General features: G+C 45.3%; 1 protein-coding gene across 13 annotated transcripts in view; it reads right to left on the bottom strand.

The window, feature by feature from the left end:
* CAMK2G (calcium/calmodulin dependent protein kinase II gamma) overlaps positions 1–21,436 on the bottom strand; it is a 120,057-nt gene that overhangs the window by 7,697 nt on the left and 90,924 nt on the right. For 2 of the 13 annotated variants that reach the window (XM_071811826.1, XM_065843480.2), the window contains exons 13-19: positions 20,804–20,844; positions 11,962–11,994; positions 8,393–8,461; positions 6,738–6,782; positions 6,049–6,097; positions 3,919–4,032; positions 2,044–2,169 (exon numbers count right to left, since the gene is read on the bottom strand). In XM_071811826.1, coding sequence (XP_071667927.1) covers positions 2,044–2,169; positions 3,919–4,032; positions 6,049–6,097; positions 6,738–6,782; positions 8,393–8,461; positions 11,962–11,994; positions 20,804–20,844 — 477 coding nt within the window. The remainder of the gene's footprint in view (positions 1–2,043; positions 2,170–3,918; positions 4,033–6,048; positions 6,098–6,737; positions 6,783–8,392; positions 8,462–11,961; positions 11,995–20,803; positions 20,845–21,436) is intronic. The other 11 variants (XM_071811828.1, XM_071811827.1, XM_065843471.2 and 8 more) reach the window with 11 other exon arrangements.

Raw genomic sequence — 21,436 nt, 5'->3', positions numbered from 1 at the left:
TTAATGCTGCAAACAAGCAACTGGGACATGTAGGGATGACTTCTGCAAGCTAGAAAGACAACCGCAGCAGGATGGATGGGTTGGACAAACAAATCCTAGCTATATACTAGAGTGCATTCTGCTCCTCAAGCGGTTAACTTCTGTCATTCTCCATGGCACAATTCTTTTCAGCACTCTGACAGCACTGCTGTTAACGCAACCCAGCATGATGGACTTCAAGATGAATGAAGATGGGGGCTAGCTGTTTGCTGTTATTTGGTCCCCTCTGACCAGCACCTCTGCACTCTCTTCTCTTGGCTTCCCACAGCCAATTGCCCAGGCCCCATCCCTTCTGAGGAGTTCTGTCACCCATACTGATCTCAAGAGTCCTTAACACTTGCAAAGTTTGTGTTGGCTCTGTTAAATAACACAATTCTAGTTCTACGACTGGATATGCACCATATATATGTCTGAATCTGTGTGCACACCCTCACATCTCTTCAGCCCTCCCCACACTTTCCCTGTAGGTAGGATATTCTGCACATTATACAAGCATTTAGGAGGTGCTTTAGCATTATCTTCAATGTTACCAAATAATTTACAATTCTTACCATTATATGCCCCTAGGTATCTAAAATGTAGATGTCTGAAACGGAACCAGTCACCTGACTGTTCCTTCTTTAGGCTGTGAAAGAAATAGGCAGTTCTAGAAGTCTCAACTCAGATATCTCAGATGCCTATCATCAGGAAAACTGTGTTTAAATCCAACCTACCATCTTTAGATGTCTAAGTCAGGGAAGATGAATTCCACTCTAAATGCCAGAAGGTGCTAGTCTGAACTGCCCTCCCCTGTAAACTTTCATCCACGTATGCATCTCATCCCACCATTGGTAAGTGCACCTAAAGAGCAACAAGATGATAATCTGGCTACAAAAGATGTCTGCACACACTCTGGAAATCATTTAAGAGAATTATACTACCCCACCAGCCAGAGAAACATCTCAGGGGACAACTGGCTCATAATAGTAAGGGATCTGGTTTTGCTGCTCAGGCTGTACACATTTTTACCCATCCAAAAGACGTATACAGGGAATGGATCAAAACAACACAGTGGGTTATGTTACAAGCAAGTCATCTGGAATTGCTTCTACATGAAGGAGGACTACTTGTTGGACCTCGCTGCCATGCAGAGCACACAGTGCAGTGTCCAGAAGATGGAGTCCATGGGAAAGGCTCCATTTGGGATGAGTGAAGAAACCTACAGACCACAGACACCACGGGCTGACTCATGCCAAGGAGATCTGCACCCCCTTCCCAAGTGTCACTATGTAGTGGCATTGACCCTGTCCTTCAACACAAGTCCATTCCATCAGACTGTGCTCGTCTTCTTGCTTTTACTACATGTCCCGAGCTACAACCAGCACACAGGAGGAGATACGTTTTTTCTGAAGGACAGGGAGCCTCGGGATGTCACAGGGAAAGGCATTTGCGCCTGCCACTCCTGATGAATCCCTGCGGTCTCCTAACTTACACTGCAGAGGGGCACAAAAAGGAGGCAAGCATGCACCAGCACAGACACACAAGTGTGACTCGCGGCTATGCTACTGTCTGGTTCTGGGTATCCTACGAGGCCGCCCCACTACAGCACACAGCCAGCGCTGCAGCAGTACCGCCAACCGGGGCTGAGGGTGGGTGCACCGCAGGCGCCGGCAGCACTTCCAGCGGGGTCCCGTTTGGGCACCGGGAGGGAGCCAGGGTGCCCTTAAGCCGGCCCGGCGGCCCCGCGGCGCCTCCCGGCGGTCGCCGCCGTTTCCTGCAGCCGGCACCGCCCCGGTCGGGAGCGGCCCCGGGAGCCGCCGGTCCCGCAGTGCCACTGCCGGGGGGCAGCGACCCCGCCGCCAGCACCGCCTGCCGCAGCGCTAGCGCAGAGGGGCGCTCCGTGCCTTGGCGGACGGACGGGAGGAGAGAGGCGCGGAGGTGGAGAGAAGAAGGGGGGAGCGCTACATCTACAGTAACCAGCGTTAATTGCACTACTCCACTACTGCTACCCAGCTGCTAACTTACACGGTGCACGGTTAAGTACAAAGGGAACTACTGGAGTTAGCAAAGGCTCCGACCGAGCACGCTCTAACTCCAATGTCTGCCCTGGGCTGTCCCAGGCAAGAAGCTTCTCTTCGCAAGACTGTGTAGCTGCAAAACAAATGTAAGCATTAAAATAATATAAACGAACAAAAAACAGAAAGCAAAATAAAAACCAACAAAGAAATACAAACACACACAGCCCCATCCCCGGTGGGCACACAAAGACATCCACATCCCAGCAACCTCGACCCACTCTCTTGCCTCTGTCACACATCAGCTGGGCTGGGCACTGCTCAGAGGGGACCATCCTTGCTCTGGTGCAGAAGACCCCTCAGAGCACAGTAGGAATCACACTAGTGCTGCTGAGGTAGTTCGAGGGTGACCTAAACACTGGTCGGAGTAGTGACAGAGCAGCACGAGGGCAAGTACGAGATATGAGTGAAAGGGAAAGAAAGTAGGGCATCCAAATCACTGCAAATCTCAACTTGGGGGGGGAGCAGGGTGGGAGAATGCTGCCTCACTTGGCAAGAGGAGTGATTTGGCACTCCCCAGAGTACCAAGCAGGGCCTTGCTATGCGCCAGAGAAAGGAGTTAAGAAAAAACCAACGATGGACTGTACACAGCAAAAAGGACTTGAGAAGAGATCATTTCCCTTCCATTCTGGCTGGGCAAAACACCTTTCCAATTGCACTTCACAAACCAGCAGTTTGACATCCTTACAGCCACTTCAAAAATAAGTAACAAGAGAGGTTCTGACTGCTGCATCATAAGAGACACTGCTGCTGTGTGCAGGAAACCAGGGAAGGAAGAGAGGAGGAGACAGAAAAGGGCATGCCTGTTCCTTCTTTCGCAGACTGACCTGAACAGAATAAAATACTACAGACATTCTCAACTCATATTAAGGGTCCTTCCATTATAGCTTTAAATAGTCAGGCAGCTAGTACAGTATATCTGTGTAGGGGAAAGGCTGGGAATCCCAACTAGACTTTCTCCAACCTACTAGCTTTGTTCATATCCATTTTCAAAGTTTTTCAGCCACAGGCCTCTACAGAGGCAGCCAATTCAGGAGAGATCAGACAGACAGTACCATAACTGGCTGACTAACCATGGTGCAAGCTAACTGAGCTAGCAGGACAGATACACAAGGTAAAGCTCACAACAGAGAAATGTCCCTCAGAGCCAACACTTATCTAAGGATTTTAACTTGGAGCACCTGACAATGGATTCAGAAATGCTCCTGGGTCTTCCAGTGGCCACAGCCTCCCTTCCAAAGCATCCTTGAAGCAGTCTGTAAAAACAGTTTCTCATTCCTTTCGTACTTCCTGAGCACCATCCATGTCTGGGTGCTCCGAAGTTCTTAACCAGCAAGACCGAATTCAGCCTCACACACCCCCTTCATAAGCAGACCGCATTTACCACAAGGAAAACTAAGAGATGCAGTGACTTGCCTGAGGAAAGCCTGAAAGGCAGCGTCACTGCAGAGAACTCCACGTCTCGTCCAGATTAAAACAAGGAAATGAAATTAGCTAGGATGAGGTTCTGGTTTTCGTTTGTTTTGTTGTGTTATTTTATTATTATTATTATTATTATTATTTTGGGGGGTTTTTGTGTTTTTTTTTTTGTTTGTTTGTTTGCTTGTTTTCAAATAGGGAAGGAAAGGTTTGGAAGTTTTCAGTGTGCAAAGGAGGGTATTTTGCAGGAAGGGAGATGATTTTTTTTTTCTGGAGTACTGGAGATGAAAAATCAACATTCTGGAGGGAAGTTGAGGAAAGGAAAAATCTTGGGGAAGGAGAAATGGGAAAGGTGGAGGGAGGAGTGGGAAAAAGATGCTGTGAAGCACTGCACCCCTGGACTTACTGGCTGAGAAACAGAGAGAAAGCTGGGACTGCATGGACTCAGTCTGTGTTTTGCTCTCACTGTGCCTCCGTCCTTCAAGCACTGAGCTGCCGTCCCCGGTGGAGAGAGGGGGAGCTAGCATGGCGGGGAATTAAAACACAAACACAAACAAAACACGCAAGTTCAGTAAATAAAAAAAGAGAAAGGAAATAGGAGAACATTAAAGAAACCACAATGCTGGGCACAAAACATGCAGGAGTATTCTCCAGGGCAAAGCCAAGTAGACAGCTCTACAACAAGGACCTGCTGTTCGATTTAGAATGACACAGGGGTGGGGGGGCACTGCCTTTAGCCCCACCACAGTAGAAACAACATATCCCTCAGGCAGCTGTCGCTGATGGATCAAAACATGTCTCCTACAGCACAGCAGAACAGATCTGTGTAACCTGTTGTCTGTTGAAAACAAGAAGTTGGCAGAGGAATTGAACTATCACTTCCCCTTCCACAGTCATAGCTATAAAGAACACCAAGAACTCCAACACACCCAAGCCTTTTGGTCTTGCTTAGCTTAACATATGGAGGGGCAGGAGCTGAAAAGGAACACTGGCGAATACTGCTACACTTAAAACTGAAGCACTAAAATTACCAGAGCTGGCCATAGCACAAGCTATTACTGTGCAAGCTCCTTCCCTCCCAACCACCATTCAAATGCTCCCTTCTATTATAATCAACAACATTTTCTGAACTCTGCCAAAAAAAAAAACCACACAACAGTTTTGATCTGCAGCAATGTAGCCCTATACAATTCTTCCTAGAATTAGCCCTGGCCAGCTGCTCCCCCCCCACCCCCCAGCCTTCTGTTCCAGTCCTAGTCTTTCCCTCCTCACAGCGTTTGGATTCCTGACTTGCATGACCACTGGCTCAAGTCTGGAACCTCTCCTGAACAAAAGCTGCCAAAGGAGACAAAGTTCTGGACAAATATCTGTTCTACATGGACATCCAGGAGAGATTAGATAAATCAATTTCACTACCACACTACCAAAATTATCCAGTTCCCTTCCGTCAAAGTTAGGTTCTTAAATCAGATTACTCTTTGGTACAAAGGTAGGGGCCAGAATACCATCCTGTGAGGAAGTCAGGTTTTCTCTGAAACAACTTGTATTGCAGAGCTCACTTACTCACTGAAATCCATTTCTGCTCCCAGTGACTCCTCAGAAGAGGAGCCAGCAGCTTGTGATAAGCCATGGGAAAAGTGACAAGAACTAGCCCTGCTGACAGAGGTGACATTGTGGCTACACCATGGGGTCAGCACTGATTTTTCCCTGGATATGTAACTCAGATTGACTACAGGGACAATGAGAATATCACTGTCTCAAAATGCAAACTACTAACACATTTGCCTCAGAATGCAAACTGCATTCACCCATCCTGAACCTGCTCATTCAGGAAAATGTCTGTTTGTCCTTCTTTAGAGAGGTCAGAGAAAGCACAGCTGCTCAAACAACATGAACAGATATGGAACTTGGAGTCCTTTCATCTAAAGAGTTTTACAAGCACAGAATATTTATGATATGGACACTGAAAGGTGTGAAATCTCTTCTCAGCCTCTCCCTCAACTGAGGTATCAGTCAAGGACATGAAAAATCATTCCCATTCAGAGATGACAGGCTGAGAATGATCTTCATCTCAGAAACAAAAATAGACCCAAAAAAAAAAAAAGAGCAAAGTGTGTGCATGTCACTAAAGAGATTCCCAGAAAGGGGTGAGAAGGAAGACTGAGCAGTAACAGAGGTTTCAACTCCCTGTAACCTACAGGGAAGCACAAAAACACAACCAGACTTCAAACATCAAGGGACTGGTAGGGATTTTCCAAGCCTAGAAATGGACTGGAGATGAACAGATTATGATATTTGCAAAAAAAAGAATTCCCACTCTGAGACAAAAACAAATTAGCTCTGGGCAAATGGTGTTTATATACCACAGAGGCCAAGTCGGCTGGTTCCCCTGTGCGTGGTCCCACTGTGACAGGAATGACAGCATCATGGCAATCTTATGAACTGAGTCAGACACAGAAATCTGGGAAGCTAGTTCAGGACAATGATTGAATCTCCTGCACTTAGCTGTATTAGAAGTCACAGGCAGAACACCTACCTTTCAGATCCTCATCTTCAGTCGTGGTGTTACAGCTCTCTGTGGAACCCTGCACAGCAGAACAGAGCATTACCTGGCATCAGCAGTCGTGAGCATGAGTAAATAGTTTGATTTGTTTGTGAAGGAAGATGGGGAAAAGCGCATAAACATTGGCAGGTATGGCAGGGAGAGGATGATAAAAGGAAGATTTGGATGGAAGCCGGCCAAAAATTAAGCAAAACTTAACAGCATCTTTGCTCAGCTTTTGCGTGTTCAAGCCATCTGCCCAGAACTTTTACAGGGACAGAAGTTACCAAACTCTGTGAAATGAGATAAAATGGGGGTTACTTCTGTTTGGAAGAAGGATAGCCTAGGAACCCTCCTCTAGCTTCCTGTGGCTTTCTTGGAGGAACAGGTTTCCATTCCCAGAAGAAAAAAAAAAAAAAACAGTGCATAAGTGCCTGTATTTTCCACCCCACAAATGAAAGAGAGTGGCGATTACACACGGCAGTATTTCAACAGTTGTCCCTACTCAGCCTCTTCCAGAGATCCACAGCCATACAAGACAACCCTCCTAATCCACTGCCAGCAGTATACGGGAGCACGTTACAAACCAGACGTCGGAAAGGTAGAAACTGCATTAAGACACACAAAGAGAAGAACAAACAGTGAGAAGCAGAGACTTCTCTGACAACACTCCCATCCCTTACCTTTATGCCATCTGTAGCATTATGGACAACAGTTGTTTGAGGCTCCTAGGAAAGGATGGAAGAATCATTAAACTCCAGTTCCAAAGCATTCTCTTATTTATTTTCACTCCCCAACAAGTGGAGAAAAGGTGACCGACATTAATTTAAAAAAAAAAAACAAAAAAGCAAACCACAAACTCCAAACAGCACACATGTGCTTGTGTGTGTGCACACATACTTCCTGCACAGAAGGTTTCCTGAAGAGAGAGGCTGCACTAAAAGCTACAGTTGCAAGGAGACAAAGCCCTCAGCTTCCCTGAAATTGCCCCAAATTCTCATTTTCCCTCCAGTGAGCCAGGCTGGCACAAATGCCAGAAGGCAACCGAGCAGCCAGTCTGCCCCCTCTGCAGCCGCTTGTGAAGTACTGACCCTCAGCAACATCCTCCCTGGGGAACGCTTCAGAAGAGGGAGAGGGGGAGGAAAGAATAATACTGGGCTGGGGTCTTTGTCTCCCAGTTTTTTGGAAAGTTTGCTGGGTACTTTACCCTAAAAAAGGGACATTCATAATTTCCATAATAAAAAGGGGATAAGCCAGACCACCTCAATGCCTCTCAGAGAAGAGTTGCTAAGGTAACTGAAAAAAGGCACATTTGTCTAAATGTCTCTCAAATGAGATCCAATTTCAATAATAACAACAATAATTAATAATTTAGAAAGGCTCCCTCAGTATCAAAACCAGATAAACAAAGCCAGTGATGGGAAAACAGAAAATTATGAAGTGTCCCAAGAACCCTCTGCCCTACAGCAAAGAACAAAAACATCAAATCCCACCCTCCCACCCCCCAAAAAATGCCAAATCCAACTCTCCAGAGACACACAACAAAGAGCAGCTACCAGGCCTATGGGTGCTAACTGGCTCCTGCACTCATCCCTTCGTTACTGGGACAAGACTTCAGCATCCTGCACCATCTCCTCCCACTGCTGTCACCCTGGCCGGGTGGCTCAGCGAGGGCGCCAGGGACTGGGGCAGTGCAGTGACGTACACTCACCATCTACCTCTGTCCCCACTGCACTGCTGCCTGATCTTCCAAGTGTACAGAGGCAGATCACACTGAGCTGTGCTGTTCGTACCAGGCACAGGGCACCCTACAAAGCCCACTGCACACAGCCCAGACAGAAAATGCTGGCCCAGCAAGCCAGTGAGCTGCGTAGGATCAACCACACAACTGAGCAGGCCAAACGGGCCATCAAAGGATTCCTCTAAAAGCCCTTTGCCTGCCCTTTCTTCTGTGGTGTCCTGAAGTCCATCCTCCATTTCCTGGGTGCTGGAGAGTGGATGGAGCTTGCCACTCTCTTCTTCCAAACCAGCCTCCCCAAAGCCAGCAGGAACAGTTGAACGGGACACACAGAACTATACAGGGATGGCACAAGGGGAAGTCCAGGCAAGCTGCGATCCCCACATCCAACCACAGCTCTGCTCAGCACCCCCAACCCAAAGCCTGTGAGGCTGTGATCAGGCCCCACAGCAGCACAGGGACACAGACAGAACGAAGCCAAAACACAAGCTGAAACAGAGCAGCACAAGCAGCACTCGGGATGGGGGGAAGGAGAGAAAGGGAGAGGACAGAATCAAAATTAAACCAAACAGGAAAAAAAATAGTGGTTGGGGAAGATACCATGGACGTCTGCACTGGGGGTGTTTCTTTTGCAGTGCTTACTATACTGGTTTTGTTGTTGCTCTGTGGCTGAGACAGAAAAACACGGTTTTAGTTCCCCTGCTGGGCAGCAGAGGCAGCAAGAAAATGACAGCATTGCTTCAATCCCAACCATCTCAGACCCTCCCTCCCCACAGGCTCATCATCAAGAAGAGGGAGGAAGGAGGAGTGCTGCCTGGGTCACTGGACATCATCCTTTCCTCAGAGGCAACAGATGTTGTAAGGGATGTACCAAAACCCAAATGTGCATGGACTGCTAGAGCTATAAGGAAGGAAAACAGAAAGGAAAAAGGCAGCAGCCCAAAGGGTTGGGGAGAATCCTGCAATGAGTACCAACAAAAGTATTTGGTGAAGAAGAATGAGTGATGGCACCAGTCCTGAGAGAAAGTGACTACAGAAGTGAGAGACACAGAATAGCCATGGTGCAAACGGGGCAAATGGGAGTTGTATCTGAGGAGTCCGAAAGTGTGCAGGAACAGTCCTAGATATGTGATGACGCTGAGGGTCCCAGGGAATCTACTGATGCAGGAAAAAGTGTGGTCAGCTCTAGAAATGGTAGAGGAAAGTGAGTTATGATGTGTTGTGTTCCTGCTGTGACCTGAACAAAGAGACTTCAGGACCAAAATATGGAAAGGGATGGGGGTGGGAGGCAAGGAAAAGGCCATGCAGTTCCCCAAGTAGCGAGTCTGCTGGATGGTACCCAGTGGCTTTTAATCTTTCCCTTCTTCAGCCTCTCTTGTAGCTGTGGTAGAAGAATAAAATCTACATTTCCTGCATTCACACAGCACAACAGTAAGACAGTCACCAGTTTGCTGCAAAGAAACGTCCCATCGAGTCATGTACCCCAGTTATATCAGAATGAGAAAGGTCTATGCAGGAAGACACACCTGTGTCCACTAGTATATAGTTCCTAGTCCACAAATCCAGACAGTTGCTGGAGAATTAGGCCCACAGTTACACTGCCATGTAACTCCCACACCAGCTGTATAGATCTCTTCCTGCCAGTCACCACCAAAACCATCAAAATCAGCACTGCAGGAGCATTCTCAGACTCCTTGGTTTACACATCAGGCTACTGGATGGGAGATCACAGCAGTGTGACCCCATTGCAGCTGCTCTCCATCCCACCGTTCTTGGGGAGTGCAAACTCGTACTGCAAAACATCAGACCCTCATCACCCAGTAATCACCACAAAGAATACAGAAGTCAAATGCTGAGCTGGAAAAAACATCTGCCAAAGGTTTAACTGTGTCAACCAGAGACAGATCCTATGAGGCTGAGACTTCACAAACACCTACTAATACTTCAGTTTTTCTTCACAAGCAGCATGCCTTGGCTTAGCTATACATTTTGGAGAGGGAGAGGGGAGAAACAGAAGAGGAAGATGGGGCAGGTGGAGAGGGGAGGAAGTGAAAAAGAAAGGTAGGAATGAATTCTTAAAAAGTCCATGGAAAAATAAAAGAGCACATGACACACTCATTCCCAAAGCTAAGAAAGGAGAAACACTTCAAGAAGCTATACAAAAATACTTTGATTTTTTCAGAAGACTTTATAACTGAGGCCAAATGGGGAAAAAAAATGATCCAGGAAGCCACTGTTCTGTAAAGAAGTTGACATCAGCTTGCTAGGCATGAGATGTCACCTTTCAAAGTGCAAACCCACGCACACCTAAAGCACACAGCCTACCCTTCAGGCTGCACTGAACACACAGGACTTCCATCTACTCTTTCCCAGCCAGTGGGCTGAAGAAGACTGAGTATCACGTTTGCTAGTGCAGAATCACATAGCATTTTACTCCATGTCAGAGTCCCAAGGAAATAAGAGGCAGAAGACTTAGCCCAAGCATTTTTCATGTCTCTTTCTCAGATGGAGGTATCTGACATACTGAGCTTCCCACATACATTTGTGTCTACGGTCACTTAGCCTTTCCTGGAAGACTGGCCTGCCCTTCTCAGAGCCCCAGGTATTACAGCCAACTCTTGCCCTCCTTCCCCTCCTGCTGCCAGCCAACATCACAGGCACTGGGCAGGCTACGAGCCTTGGTAATTCACAGTGGTACAGCTCAAGTTAAAAGAGGCCAATTCACCTCAAAAGGTGCCAGACCCTTCTTAAGATCTATGTAACGCAATTAGTTTTGGCACAGCAGTTGGCAGTGCTTCCTGAGCTAGACAAGAGACAGACAGACAGACAGGCACAAACAACACAGAGGGTGCAAGAGAAAGAAAACAGACCAGTGATCATATCGCTAGGCTCACATTTCTAGCCAGCTAAAAGAAAATAAGTACCAACACATGGGCCGTCTCTGGTTATTCAGCCACCTTCACTGCTTCCATGTTTTCTTGAGGCTAACACACAGTTTACATATCCTAGCTGCTTTAAAAGAGCATGCAGAGGGAATTTAAGTATTGCTGGCAGTGGGCAGAAAAGAAGGGCAAGAAAGGCACAGCAAACTCCTGCCCTGGAGTTTCATAAAGGGGCTGGTGAAAAGTCAGTCCCTCACATCAGATTTTCCAAGCAGTACTTTGAGATTACTTTTTTGTGTTTACATAGTTTTAAGGAGGAAGAGGAGAAATATCTTCCAGATAGTAATGTAGAAGCAAATTATTCTGCTTTCTCAGTAGTATAACATTCCTATTCCTACCTGCAATAGGGGAGAAATATTTTCTGTTCTTTTTCTATGTAAATACTGCAATAACTCATTTTTGTAGTTTAGTTACTGTTCACATCTCATTGTCAGAGACAAAGGCATCATTTAATGGGCTGTGTATGACTCCTTACAATATGGCACTGGCCAATTTTCTCTTTGCTCCCTTGAGACTGGATTTGACTACTTTTCTGACAAATTCTACGGATGTCAAACATCTGGATGGATAAATAAAAGAAAATGAATGGGACAGGGGAGGCAGTTACTGGGTATTTGATCATGCTGGGAAACAAACGAGATCAGGACAAAAGGAAGTTTCAGATTATAAATGCTCTGACAAACCTTTTCAGTAAGTATGCTTAAAAAAAGAAGCGACCAGCAGCTCTGAGCTGCCCAGCGGTGCTGTGCCCACACATTTCATCTGAACAGTGGGGCCCCATCAGTCTCTGCAACATTTGGAGCGACTCCCAGTTTGCTCTACACTGCAGGGCTCCCACCAAGGATGACGGCACCAACACCAGGCAAAGCACCTGCTCCTCTTTTTGGCACCTCTGCAATAGAATGACAAAGCCCCCTGTCCAGGCACACACCTGCTCTGCTGAGCCCAGGAGAACCAGTACCTTTTTTGGTTCACACTTAGAGCAGGCAAGGTCAAACTGCATTGCCAGCAGTTAATTTTCTGAACAAAATGGGAACTGTATGACTGGCCAGGGGCCAAACACTTACAGGGCCCTTTTAGTGAGGACATGGACCTTTCAGTGCACAATGACTCCCCCCCCGCCCCCCTGCACAGACATGCTATGTAGGGTGATGAGCACAAGCCGAGCGTGCATGGCATGAGAATGGCGGACGCACGAATCGCAGGCAGCTTACGGGAGGTGCTCACCATCAAATGCACACTGGAGCTCGACTTCCTTTTCTGGACACACCATTGAGAGAGGGAAAGAGAAGGGAAGAGAGGAGATGAGAAGAAAAGCACAGAAACTATTCACACATTAGTGTGCCAGCAAGGGCCCCCCTGCGAATAATGCTCCCCTAAGGGCAGGTATAAGCAGCAGCAGAAATGCACAGACATGTCAGCAGGTGCAGAGAGAAGTCACCATTAAAGAACATGACTACACACCAGGGGAAGGGGCAGGGCTGAAGACCCCTCTCCACTCAAACATCAAGGTCAGAACATAGTTGCCCCATACACTGATACAGGGAGAGGAGAAGAGAAAGGAATACATATACACAAGATGTAGGATGCAAGGGGGTGCCCCTATGTGCTCTCCCACCTCAGAAAACTGTACAACTTCCCCAGCCACACGAAAGAGGTAAACAGAAAACACCCGTGTGTTCACATTGGGAGGAAGCAGAGGTGTGTTTTCAACTAGAATCAGAGGGCAGGGAGGAGAGCACAACGAGAGGGGCATCCCTAAGGGCTGAAAAAAAGAAGAGGGAACTTCTGTGCATAGCATGGGGAAGAGAAAGGCTCCATCACGCTGAAATTGGGGCTGATGGGAAAGGCAAGGTGTACCCATGCTCAGACACAGAGGAAAGGCAAGAAAGACAAAGAGACACTCGAGAGCCAGCACACCTTGCGCTCTCAGATACTGGAAGGAGAACAAACAGGGAGCAATGCTCAAACATTACCCAACCTTCTTGGACTCTACTCTTGTTCAAAGGCATCTTCACACTAAACTGCACTCCTGGTAACCCAGTCTCAGCATGCATTTCTCTGCTCTTTCACTGTACTGTCAGTGTCATCCTGTCCAAGCTGAGCCTGGCAGGTCTCTCAGCACTACAATGCTACCCCTTTCCCCTGCAGTCTCCACATACATTTTCCATCTGCCCTCCTCCCTTGGTACTATCTAGATTATTTCTGTGCTGCTTACTACAGAGTCTAGCTCACAGAGTAGTGTACGACAGCACATCCCAGCCAAGAAACATGATGGTGTGGGCTCAGCTACTCCTGCACATTACCACAGCCCACTTCTGGAGCAGCCCTTGAACCCAGTACAGGCCGTGGAGTTGTACCTCCCTATTTCACATACCTGCTGACCCTTCACAGCTTTCACCTTGAACATTGCCTTCCTCCCTGCTATTGTCACATTAGAGCTCAAACACACATACAGACTGGCATGTCTCTGAGAGCAGAAATGTCCATGTTCAACTTATCCCCAGAGCCACACTCCTAATCACACCATACAGCCCAGAATCATGCAGCCATTGTATGACCAGACTCAAACAAGCAAAGCTTCTGCCTCCTCTGATCTTTAATTCCAGTACAGCCAGACTCAGAACAACGATCTGTTCACCATTTGGCTCACCAATCTTCCACTTCATGGAGGTGCAACATAGGGCTTGTCATAACCTGGTTTACAAACTTGTGATTCCTCTCTTCTTCTTTTAGGACAATTTAGCTTCTCCATAGGCACTTCCTCAAGCTAGAGCTAAAATAGGATGTACTGCCAGAGCATGAATACAATGCTTAGACCACAAACAACCCAGAGGAATCCTTGTACCCAGTCACAACGGGGAATTTTTAACTGGGAGAAGTAGAAATTCACACCAGCTGAGAAACTGTTCCAAAACTTCAGTTTTTATTTTTAATGTATCCTTTAGTTTGCAGCACACAAACAGAGGCTATACAGATACTGCAAGGAAACTTCTCTCTAAGGAAGACAATCTCATTTGAAGTTCATATAGATTTCCAATGAGTTACAGAAAAGAGAAAAGGGGTAGAAGATGTTGAGACAAGCAAAAGGTTCAACATGAAAGGAGAGTCAACCAACTCATACAGAAAACAATCACGCTCCTATATTAGAGGCACAAGTAACACTGACACAGGAGACAGAACCCTCAGCAGATCAGAATTTAATTAAGAGCACAATCTAAATTTAGAACAGTGTTGGTCTATTAACATGGCATGCTGTATTGTAGAAATCCCAGAAAGCACATTTTTACTGGCTACTCTAATAACGGGAAGGAAGTTAGCTAGGCAGCAAGAACAGAGTGGGCAGTGAGCTCTGTGTTAAGACCAGAGCATGAAAATACCATTACAATTGAAGACAAGTTGGATAATGCCAACATGAGGTACCAGCAGTAAGTGCTAAAGCACCAAAACTTATTAAGTCAAAACATACACAAGGAAGTAACTAAAACCAGATGAGTCTCCCACCATCTCCTCTGTAACAGCTGCATCAGAGCCATCTCCCTCACCTTCCGAAGATGACTAGCTCAGTGAGCAAAACTTTTTGTTCTTCTTGTGATGTGACTGCAATTTAGCAAAGAAGTTGAGTTACAGAATTCTCTTTCCCTTCCATAGCACAGCTACATCTCTAAGTGTTTCTAGGCAGACAGGCCATGGTAAAGTACCTCACTGATCACTTTAAGGATTTCCCTACATCTGAACAACAAAACATTCTCCCAAAGCAGTATGGACATATTCTTCTCAAATTCAGGGATCAATGTTTGTTAAAGTTCTGTTTCTGTATTTGTGTGCAATTAAGGTGTTCATCTCAAAAGAGGAGCAGATTCTCTACCCTGAAACTTAAGGAAGACTCTTCCTTTATGTAACAATAAACAGAAGTCAGCAGGTAACAGAGGAGAACCTGAAGAACCACTGTTCCTTCAGCATAGCAGCAATACTAGAAATGGCGAGTGTTAAATCATTCTAAGCACCAACAGAAAATACAAGACATACTAGAAGAGGCTATAGGAAGTACAGTGATTCCAGGCAAGGTCCCATTCACAGTTCTGGGCACTTACCATGGTTATCTTTTTACACCACCCTTTTGAACTTCTGCCTTCTACATGCAGTTCTGACACAGTCTGATACTGACAGTGAATTTATGTTAAAATATCATGCTTGCTGCAACTCATACTCCTATAGACAGTATAGTCATTTCAGGACTCAAGGTAGGAAAAAAAAATGTTGAACTCAAAACCGATCAGTGAGTGGCAGCCTGAACTAGCAGATTTGAGCTCCTATTTCTACTTCTGCTTCAGTCTTTTTATGAGATGATGAGCAAATAATTTAATCTTTGTCAGTCCGCCTTCTCTCTTGCCCTTTGCCAGTTTGTCTATTTAAATTGTAAGCTAAGAGGCAGGGATTTTCTGCTTAGGCATTGCTACTGTACTAAGCACACTGGGCCCTTGATCTCAGTTGGAGTTTCTAGGCGTTACAACAATGCAGTGAAAAAAGTGAATGCATCAAAGATGGGTAGAACGTGTTACTAGATGTCAGCACTTAAACAGATCTGAAGCTCTCCCCACGTGTCTTGTATAAAACAGTTCAGCATAAAACTGTGCTGATCAGGTGAACTTGGGTTCTCCTTATTTAGCTTCACTATAACCATCTTTAAACAGTGTGGCTTTAAGATCATAACCAGTCCAGACACAGAAACAGGAGTATTTACTCCTGTTGGTCACTGTATGGATGTTACTTGACCCTTGCGGATTTTCTAAGGATTCCCTGTTGGTTCACTTTGCTGCTGTGCCTTCTCTGTCTGAGGCACACTGCACAAACCGCTTTCTCGGCAGCCGTGCCACCTTACACAGCATCCTGCCTTCCCCACATTCTCTTTACTGGGCGAAAGGCAAGGAAAGCTGGTGCCCACCATGCATAAAATGTATGCTATCCGTGATATTCCTTACAAACAGCAGAACAAATGGTATTTGGTGCCTCTTAGCAGTTATCTAAGAAGAAGGGCAGGTTTTACAACATTAACCTTGTCACATCAAAAATCTGGATTTTTCACTCTTTCAGCTATGCTGTTCAGCTTTTACTGAGAAAGATAACAGTGTGTATGCAGCAGAGAGACAAGGTAGAATATAAAAAAATTGCAGAGCATTGCAAATGAATGCTGTTAAAAATCTCCTGCATCCCATAGCATTTTCCATAAATTACTATTTACACAGAGTGTTACACCGTGCCTGAAAAACATTATTGATACCATTTTGTATCCCATAATCACCAACCAACGTGCTGAGAAAAAAAAAAAAAGAAACTGACAGCTTAGAGAAGAACTAATTTTAAAATACTTGCAATTACATACTTAACTAAAAATAGCGCTTTGCGCATTAACAAATTCTGAGTATAAAATGGATGTGACAGGCCATGCTAGAACTGGAAACTGACGCATCCTCTCATACCAGTAGGAAGGGAAATTCCCCTTTGGGAAAAAGGGAACACGACTGTTTGAAGAGCTGCCCAAAGACAAAAAAACCCAACCGTAGGACTGTAACACTAACTACAGGGAGCCCAGGCCCTGACAAGGTCATAGAAAGGACAGTCAGCATAAAGTGTCCTTAATCTTCACCCAGGTGTTTGCCCCAGCCCATTCCTTAACCCCTCCCTCACCTTGCAGTGGATGGCAAATCCAGATTCCAGGCAGAAAGGGGAATAAGAAAGCAAGAAGATTTGATATGAAACTATGTAAGGTAAATTTTAAGATGGCAGCTGCACGATGTTGCTCATAAATTTAGAATCTTAAAATAAATACCTGGGACCTACAGTGGTGGCCACAAGATACGCGGTATGTTACATGACTCTGCAGTTTGTCACCCAGTATCTTCTAGCCTCACTTTCTGGATTTGAAAGTAGAAAAGCATGTTCCTTGGGGATAAAACCTGGGCGTTCCTTGTGGTTACTCCATCAGCCTGGATCCAAATTTTGCCTGAAGAAAGTGAGTGCAGCACTACCAAAGGTTTGGTAAGCAGGAACAATTTAAGATTCAAGGCAGTTTAAATCATTCATTATTTAAGATAATGGAAAAGTTCTCAAGTGCCAAGGTGATGAAATATCTACCAATTAGCAGAATTAGTATTTGAAATAGAAGCAGTAATGCTAAATGAAAACCAGGAATGCTTCAAATAGATTTTGGAGAAGACTTTGCTAGAGGAGAGGGTCATACACCTGGAAATTTATCAAAATAACACCACTGTGGACACATCTATATTTGGAATAATTAAGAAAAAGTTTCATTCCTGTCTTCCCGTCCTGATTTAAGCTTCCCCTGCTTCCAAAATGGTCCAATGCAAAGAAAAAGCATGCATCTCATTGCTCTAGTGTGTCAGGGCTTGTTTCAGTAAAGGATTAAAGCCAGTTCTCATAGAAATAATAATTGTGTGTTTTTTCTTACATATCAGCTCAATATGACTCACAGAAGATGCTCATATCACCACATATGACTAACATATCATTCCTTTCCCATTTATGCTAAATCAGCAACAACATGCTGCACTTCATATCAGATATTCACCAACACACATTTTCATGCAGATCTTGGGAATAAAGCATGAGGAGGACATCTAGGTTCCACTCAAACTTGCCTAATATTATGTTATAGAAATTCCTACTGTATTTGTGACATAAAGCAGGATTCTAGCATACATAGCTCCGAATACTAGCCAAAAGGATGGGAGAGTTACCTTGAACAGAAAGTAAATTAAGGCAAACTAGCGATGTTTTTTCTCAATGGGCTTAAAGCCATCAGTTTTTACAGTAGTGTAATCATCAGTTAGCGGAAGGAATACTCTTTTCATTCTCATCTACTGTGTGGATATCTGTGGCAACACTCCCATGGAGCAGAGTCACCCTGGACCAGCTAAAGCCAGTGAAGAAACTGAAACATACTTTCTCTCAAAATTCCAGAAGGAATTAATTTCCAAGATTCTAACCAAAAAACCCCAACACACACACACACACTCTCACTCACACACACACTCTCACTCACACAAAACACCACCACAAAACCACACAAAACAACAACACTCACCAACAAACAAAACCAACACCAAACACAATACCACCAAATGACAAAACAAACAAACAAACAAAATATTCCACCAATCAAACCAGGAGCCTCCATATCTGGAGGGAACAAAAGAAACAGCCTCACCACGTGGCTTGTGGTCAGCAGCAGACTGCAGTTAAAAATACAGCATGCAATGCTTGTTCTAAACCTACATCTGATGTAAAATTATACAGGAAGTGAGAGTGAAAACAATACGACAAAGCTGAAAATCTGTTTAGTGTTCAAGTCAGGGTATCTATGCTATGCACTAATGAGCAATAGGCAAAAAACCTCACAGTTTGCTACAAGTAACACAAGATCAGATGCTCTTAACTGAACCAGTCACTGGCACAGGTTGTTTGTCAGAACTATCTAGGATTAGAAAATCAGCAGGGCTAAAATTACAAATCTCCTGCATAGGGAGCAATACATGAAAAGCAAGCTGGCCACAATGGTGAAGCCACCAACCAGACAGTGATCGGCACAGATTCTCCTGCGCAGCAGTCAAGCATGCCAGTGCTGCTCCAATAGTGAATGGAAGCAGTAAAAGGCTACACTTCCATGGCGTGACTAATGGGAGGCAGCACCATACATGTAGATGGCAGGGGCAAGGACAGAGATAAGCATGTAGCCACAGAAATCTTACAACAGAGGTGTTAAGGATGTACTATAAAAACACACAGACCACTACCTGCTCTCTGTCTTGTCCAAACTTAGCACTGGGGGGAAGCGGCCTGTACTTCAAAAGTATGCATTACTGAGCAAGAGGGTTACTCAAAACAGCGGCTTTAAGAAGAAATATATAATTTATTTCTGAGTTTCAAAGTTTACAGAAATGAGGAGACTCAAAAGCCACACCTGAAGACAGAGGCCACTTGGGGAACATGGGAAGCTTAAACAATCCTTATGAGGGCCCTCAGCCCAGGTTGAAAGCATGAGATGCCCCTCGTGGGCACCACTTGGGTTTATTCTGCAGAGCATGACTGCTCTAACACTTAGGAACAAGGATGCTGGATGCAGACTCTTGACTGCAGGTTTCCAGTGTCATGCAGAAATACAGAAGAGGTTCTGAGAGGGCAAACCCATTCACCATGTACAGAGAATGCTATGTTCTCTAATCTACCTTCCACTTTATTATAAGTATTCAACTATATATATCAGAACAACATATACTGTGAAGAGTTGATGAATACTTCCAATCAGTTAGAAAAGCAAATCCAGCTTGATTCTTTTCACAGAGGAAGACACAGTGTTCTCAATGAATCAAACACCAGAAGCTTTCTATGGAGCTGGAACTCTAACATGCAGGTCTCCTTGTAACTACACGACCAGGAAGCTGTGCCTCAAAACCTGTGTGCACATCGTCTGTCCATTTCAGGAAGATTTTGACCCAAGTTGTAGCCCGTCCTGAGAGCATGCTGGAAATCAAGAATCCTGTAAGAAAGCCTGTTTTTTCTAGGTAGGTGACAAAAACTATGTAGACGTGTTGTTATTTGCTGCTTTTCCAGTTGCTTCTCCCTGCCACGTTGTGATTTTGAAGCATGTATCTGCTGGTTCTCAGTACACAACATTTGGGATCATCCATTTTAATTCTACTGGGATTTTACTGTAATGTTTTCCATATCAACGGATGCGACAACTCAAACACACTTGCTGTATTAGCATGCAGGTGTTCAATGCATGTCTGTACCAGAGGCAGGCATGTGCAAAGGCACAAAAGCTCACTCTTAGAGACACATTTCAAAGAGAAGTATCCTAGGGCAAGAACAGCAGTTCCACATAGCATTTTGGTCAAAAAACCCCAAAGATTTGGGTGTCATTAGGGCAGAACACAGCAGAACTGCAAGAATGCAGGCTTTACTACAGCAGTCCCCAAAGCAAATGCAGCTCCTCTGAAAACACCTGTTTCCAGCAGCCTGTTTGTATTGTGAGCCCTCTGGAAACAGAGACTCATTAAAATGGAAAAGAGCTAAAAGAGCAGGAGAGAACAAGCGTGCTGGTCCTGGAGAGTGCATGTCAACCCCCCAGCATGGGGAGAATGAAGACTGTCCACAGTGCAAAACCAGGAGATGAACTATTCTGCCTAACAACTGTGGAGAAAGGTTTGGACTTCAAATGAAAATGCAGGCAAATAGACCAAACCCTACTTTTTCACGGGGAAGACAGTTATCCTTTGCAACAGTTAGAAGAGGAAATTGCTCTAGCCCGTAACTGTCTCTACTCCAGTACCAGCTGCTAAAGGGCTACTGCTTGCAACAACATACAGCCTTGGGAATGGCCTGTTTGACCCCCCGAACTAACGGATGATCACGCACACACAGAGTGAAACTGAAGCGGGGATAATTCCCCTCAGAAGGGAACAGAAGAGCGCCTGGCTCTCAGGGTCATGGACCAAACTCTAACACAAGACTCAGTTTCCATTCTGTCCAAACATTAACATCTATCTGGAGGCTCCTCCTTCCCCACTCTCTTCCCAGCTCAATTTTCAGCATTCTGTGCAAGGGGCAGGGGAGGTGGAAGGGGGGTAGAAAGGTTTCCATGGGGTCTGCTGGGTATCATCAGTCACTGACAATTGCTCTGTGCAATTTCGATAACCAGAAACATTCCCCACTGAACAGAAAACACTAGTCAGAGGCATGTGTTACTTTTGAGCAAGTCCTTGGTCTTCCTAACCCACAGCACCGACCAGTTTTCCATACTTCAGAAAAGGGGGAAAAAGAAATCTTGCTGGTACAACAGTGCACTTAGCTAATTGTGTGATGTATAAGGTGCATGTAAGGAACATTAGGATCCCACCCAGAGCCCATAACAATACACTGAACATAACGATTCCAGCCACAAGACAGGGCTGTGATTTTACCCTGGAAAAGGATGGGCACCAGGGAAAGTGGCTGCCTTCTGTTCAGATGGTGGGAGATAGAGTGAAATGTGAAATCAAGAACTTACCTTCACTCCATCTGACTTCTTGTTCAGCAGGCTTTTGGCAGCTGTGGAGAGAAGCAGAAGTAGGTCAGATTTTGGTTTCAAGACTATCCTCTCTGTCTCACACTTCACAGAATCACTTGCCTCAAAACTGCACAAGACTTCAGAAGGACAATGATCCTGCCAATCCCTCAAAAACAGGCTGAGTCACTCATCAAATCCAGCCTAACAGCAGAGGGTCACCTATCCTATCTGTTGTTCACTAATTGAGCAAAAATGCTCCCACTTTCACCATCTCAGGAAGACAAAGTCTGAAATGACACTTCAGAGCTCCCCTGTTGCAACCCTCTGCTCACACACTGTGACCCCATCCAGAAGTGTCAGTAGCTACAGAGGGCAAAGCTAAAGAAATCTGCCAGATCTCTGCAACAGGATCAAGGTTTTACCCTGAAGTGCAGACATTCACATAACAGACTTGGCTTAGCAAAGGGGGCACTGATAATGCACAGGCCTCCTAATTACTGGTATTCACAGTTACTCTAGGGAAGCATCTGGATAGCTGAAAGAGACTGGAGAAGTGCAAAAGGCAGCATCTGATAACTGTTAAGAAAATAAAAGGGAATGAGAAAAGAAACAGGAACTAGGCTGTTTCTTCAC

Source organism: Patagioenas fasciata, chromosome 8 (genome assembly GCF_037038585.1).
Source record: "Patagioenas fasciata isolate bPatFas1 chromosome 8, bPatFas1.hap1, whole genome shotgun sequence".
NCBI classification, from domain to species: domain Eukaryota; kingdom Metazoa; phylum Chordata; class Aves; order Columbiformes; family Columbidae; genus Patagioenas; species Patagioenas fasciata.
Note: the sequence above shows the minus strand (reverse complement) of the source record. Positions and strands in the feature narration are given on the sequence as shown.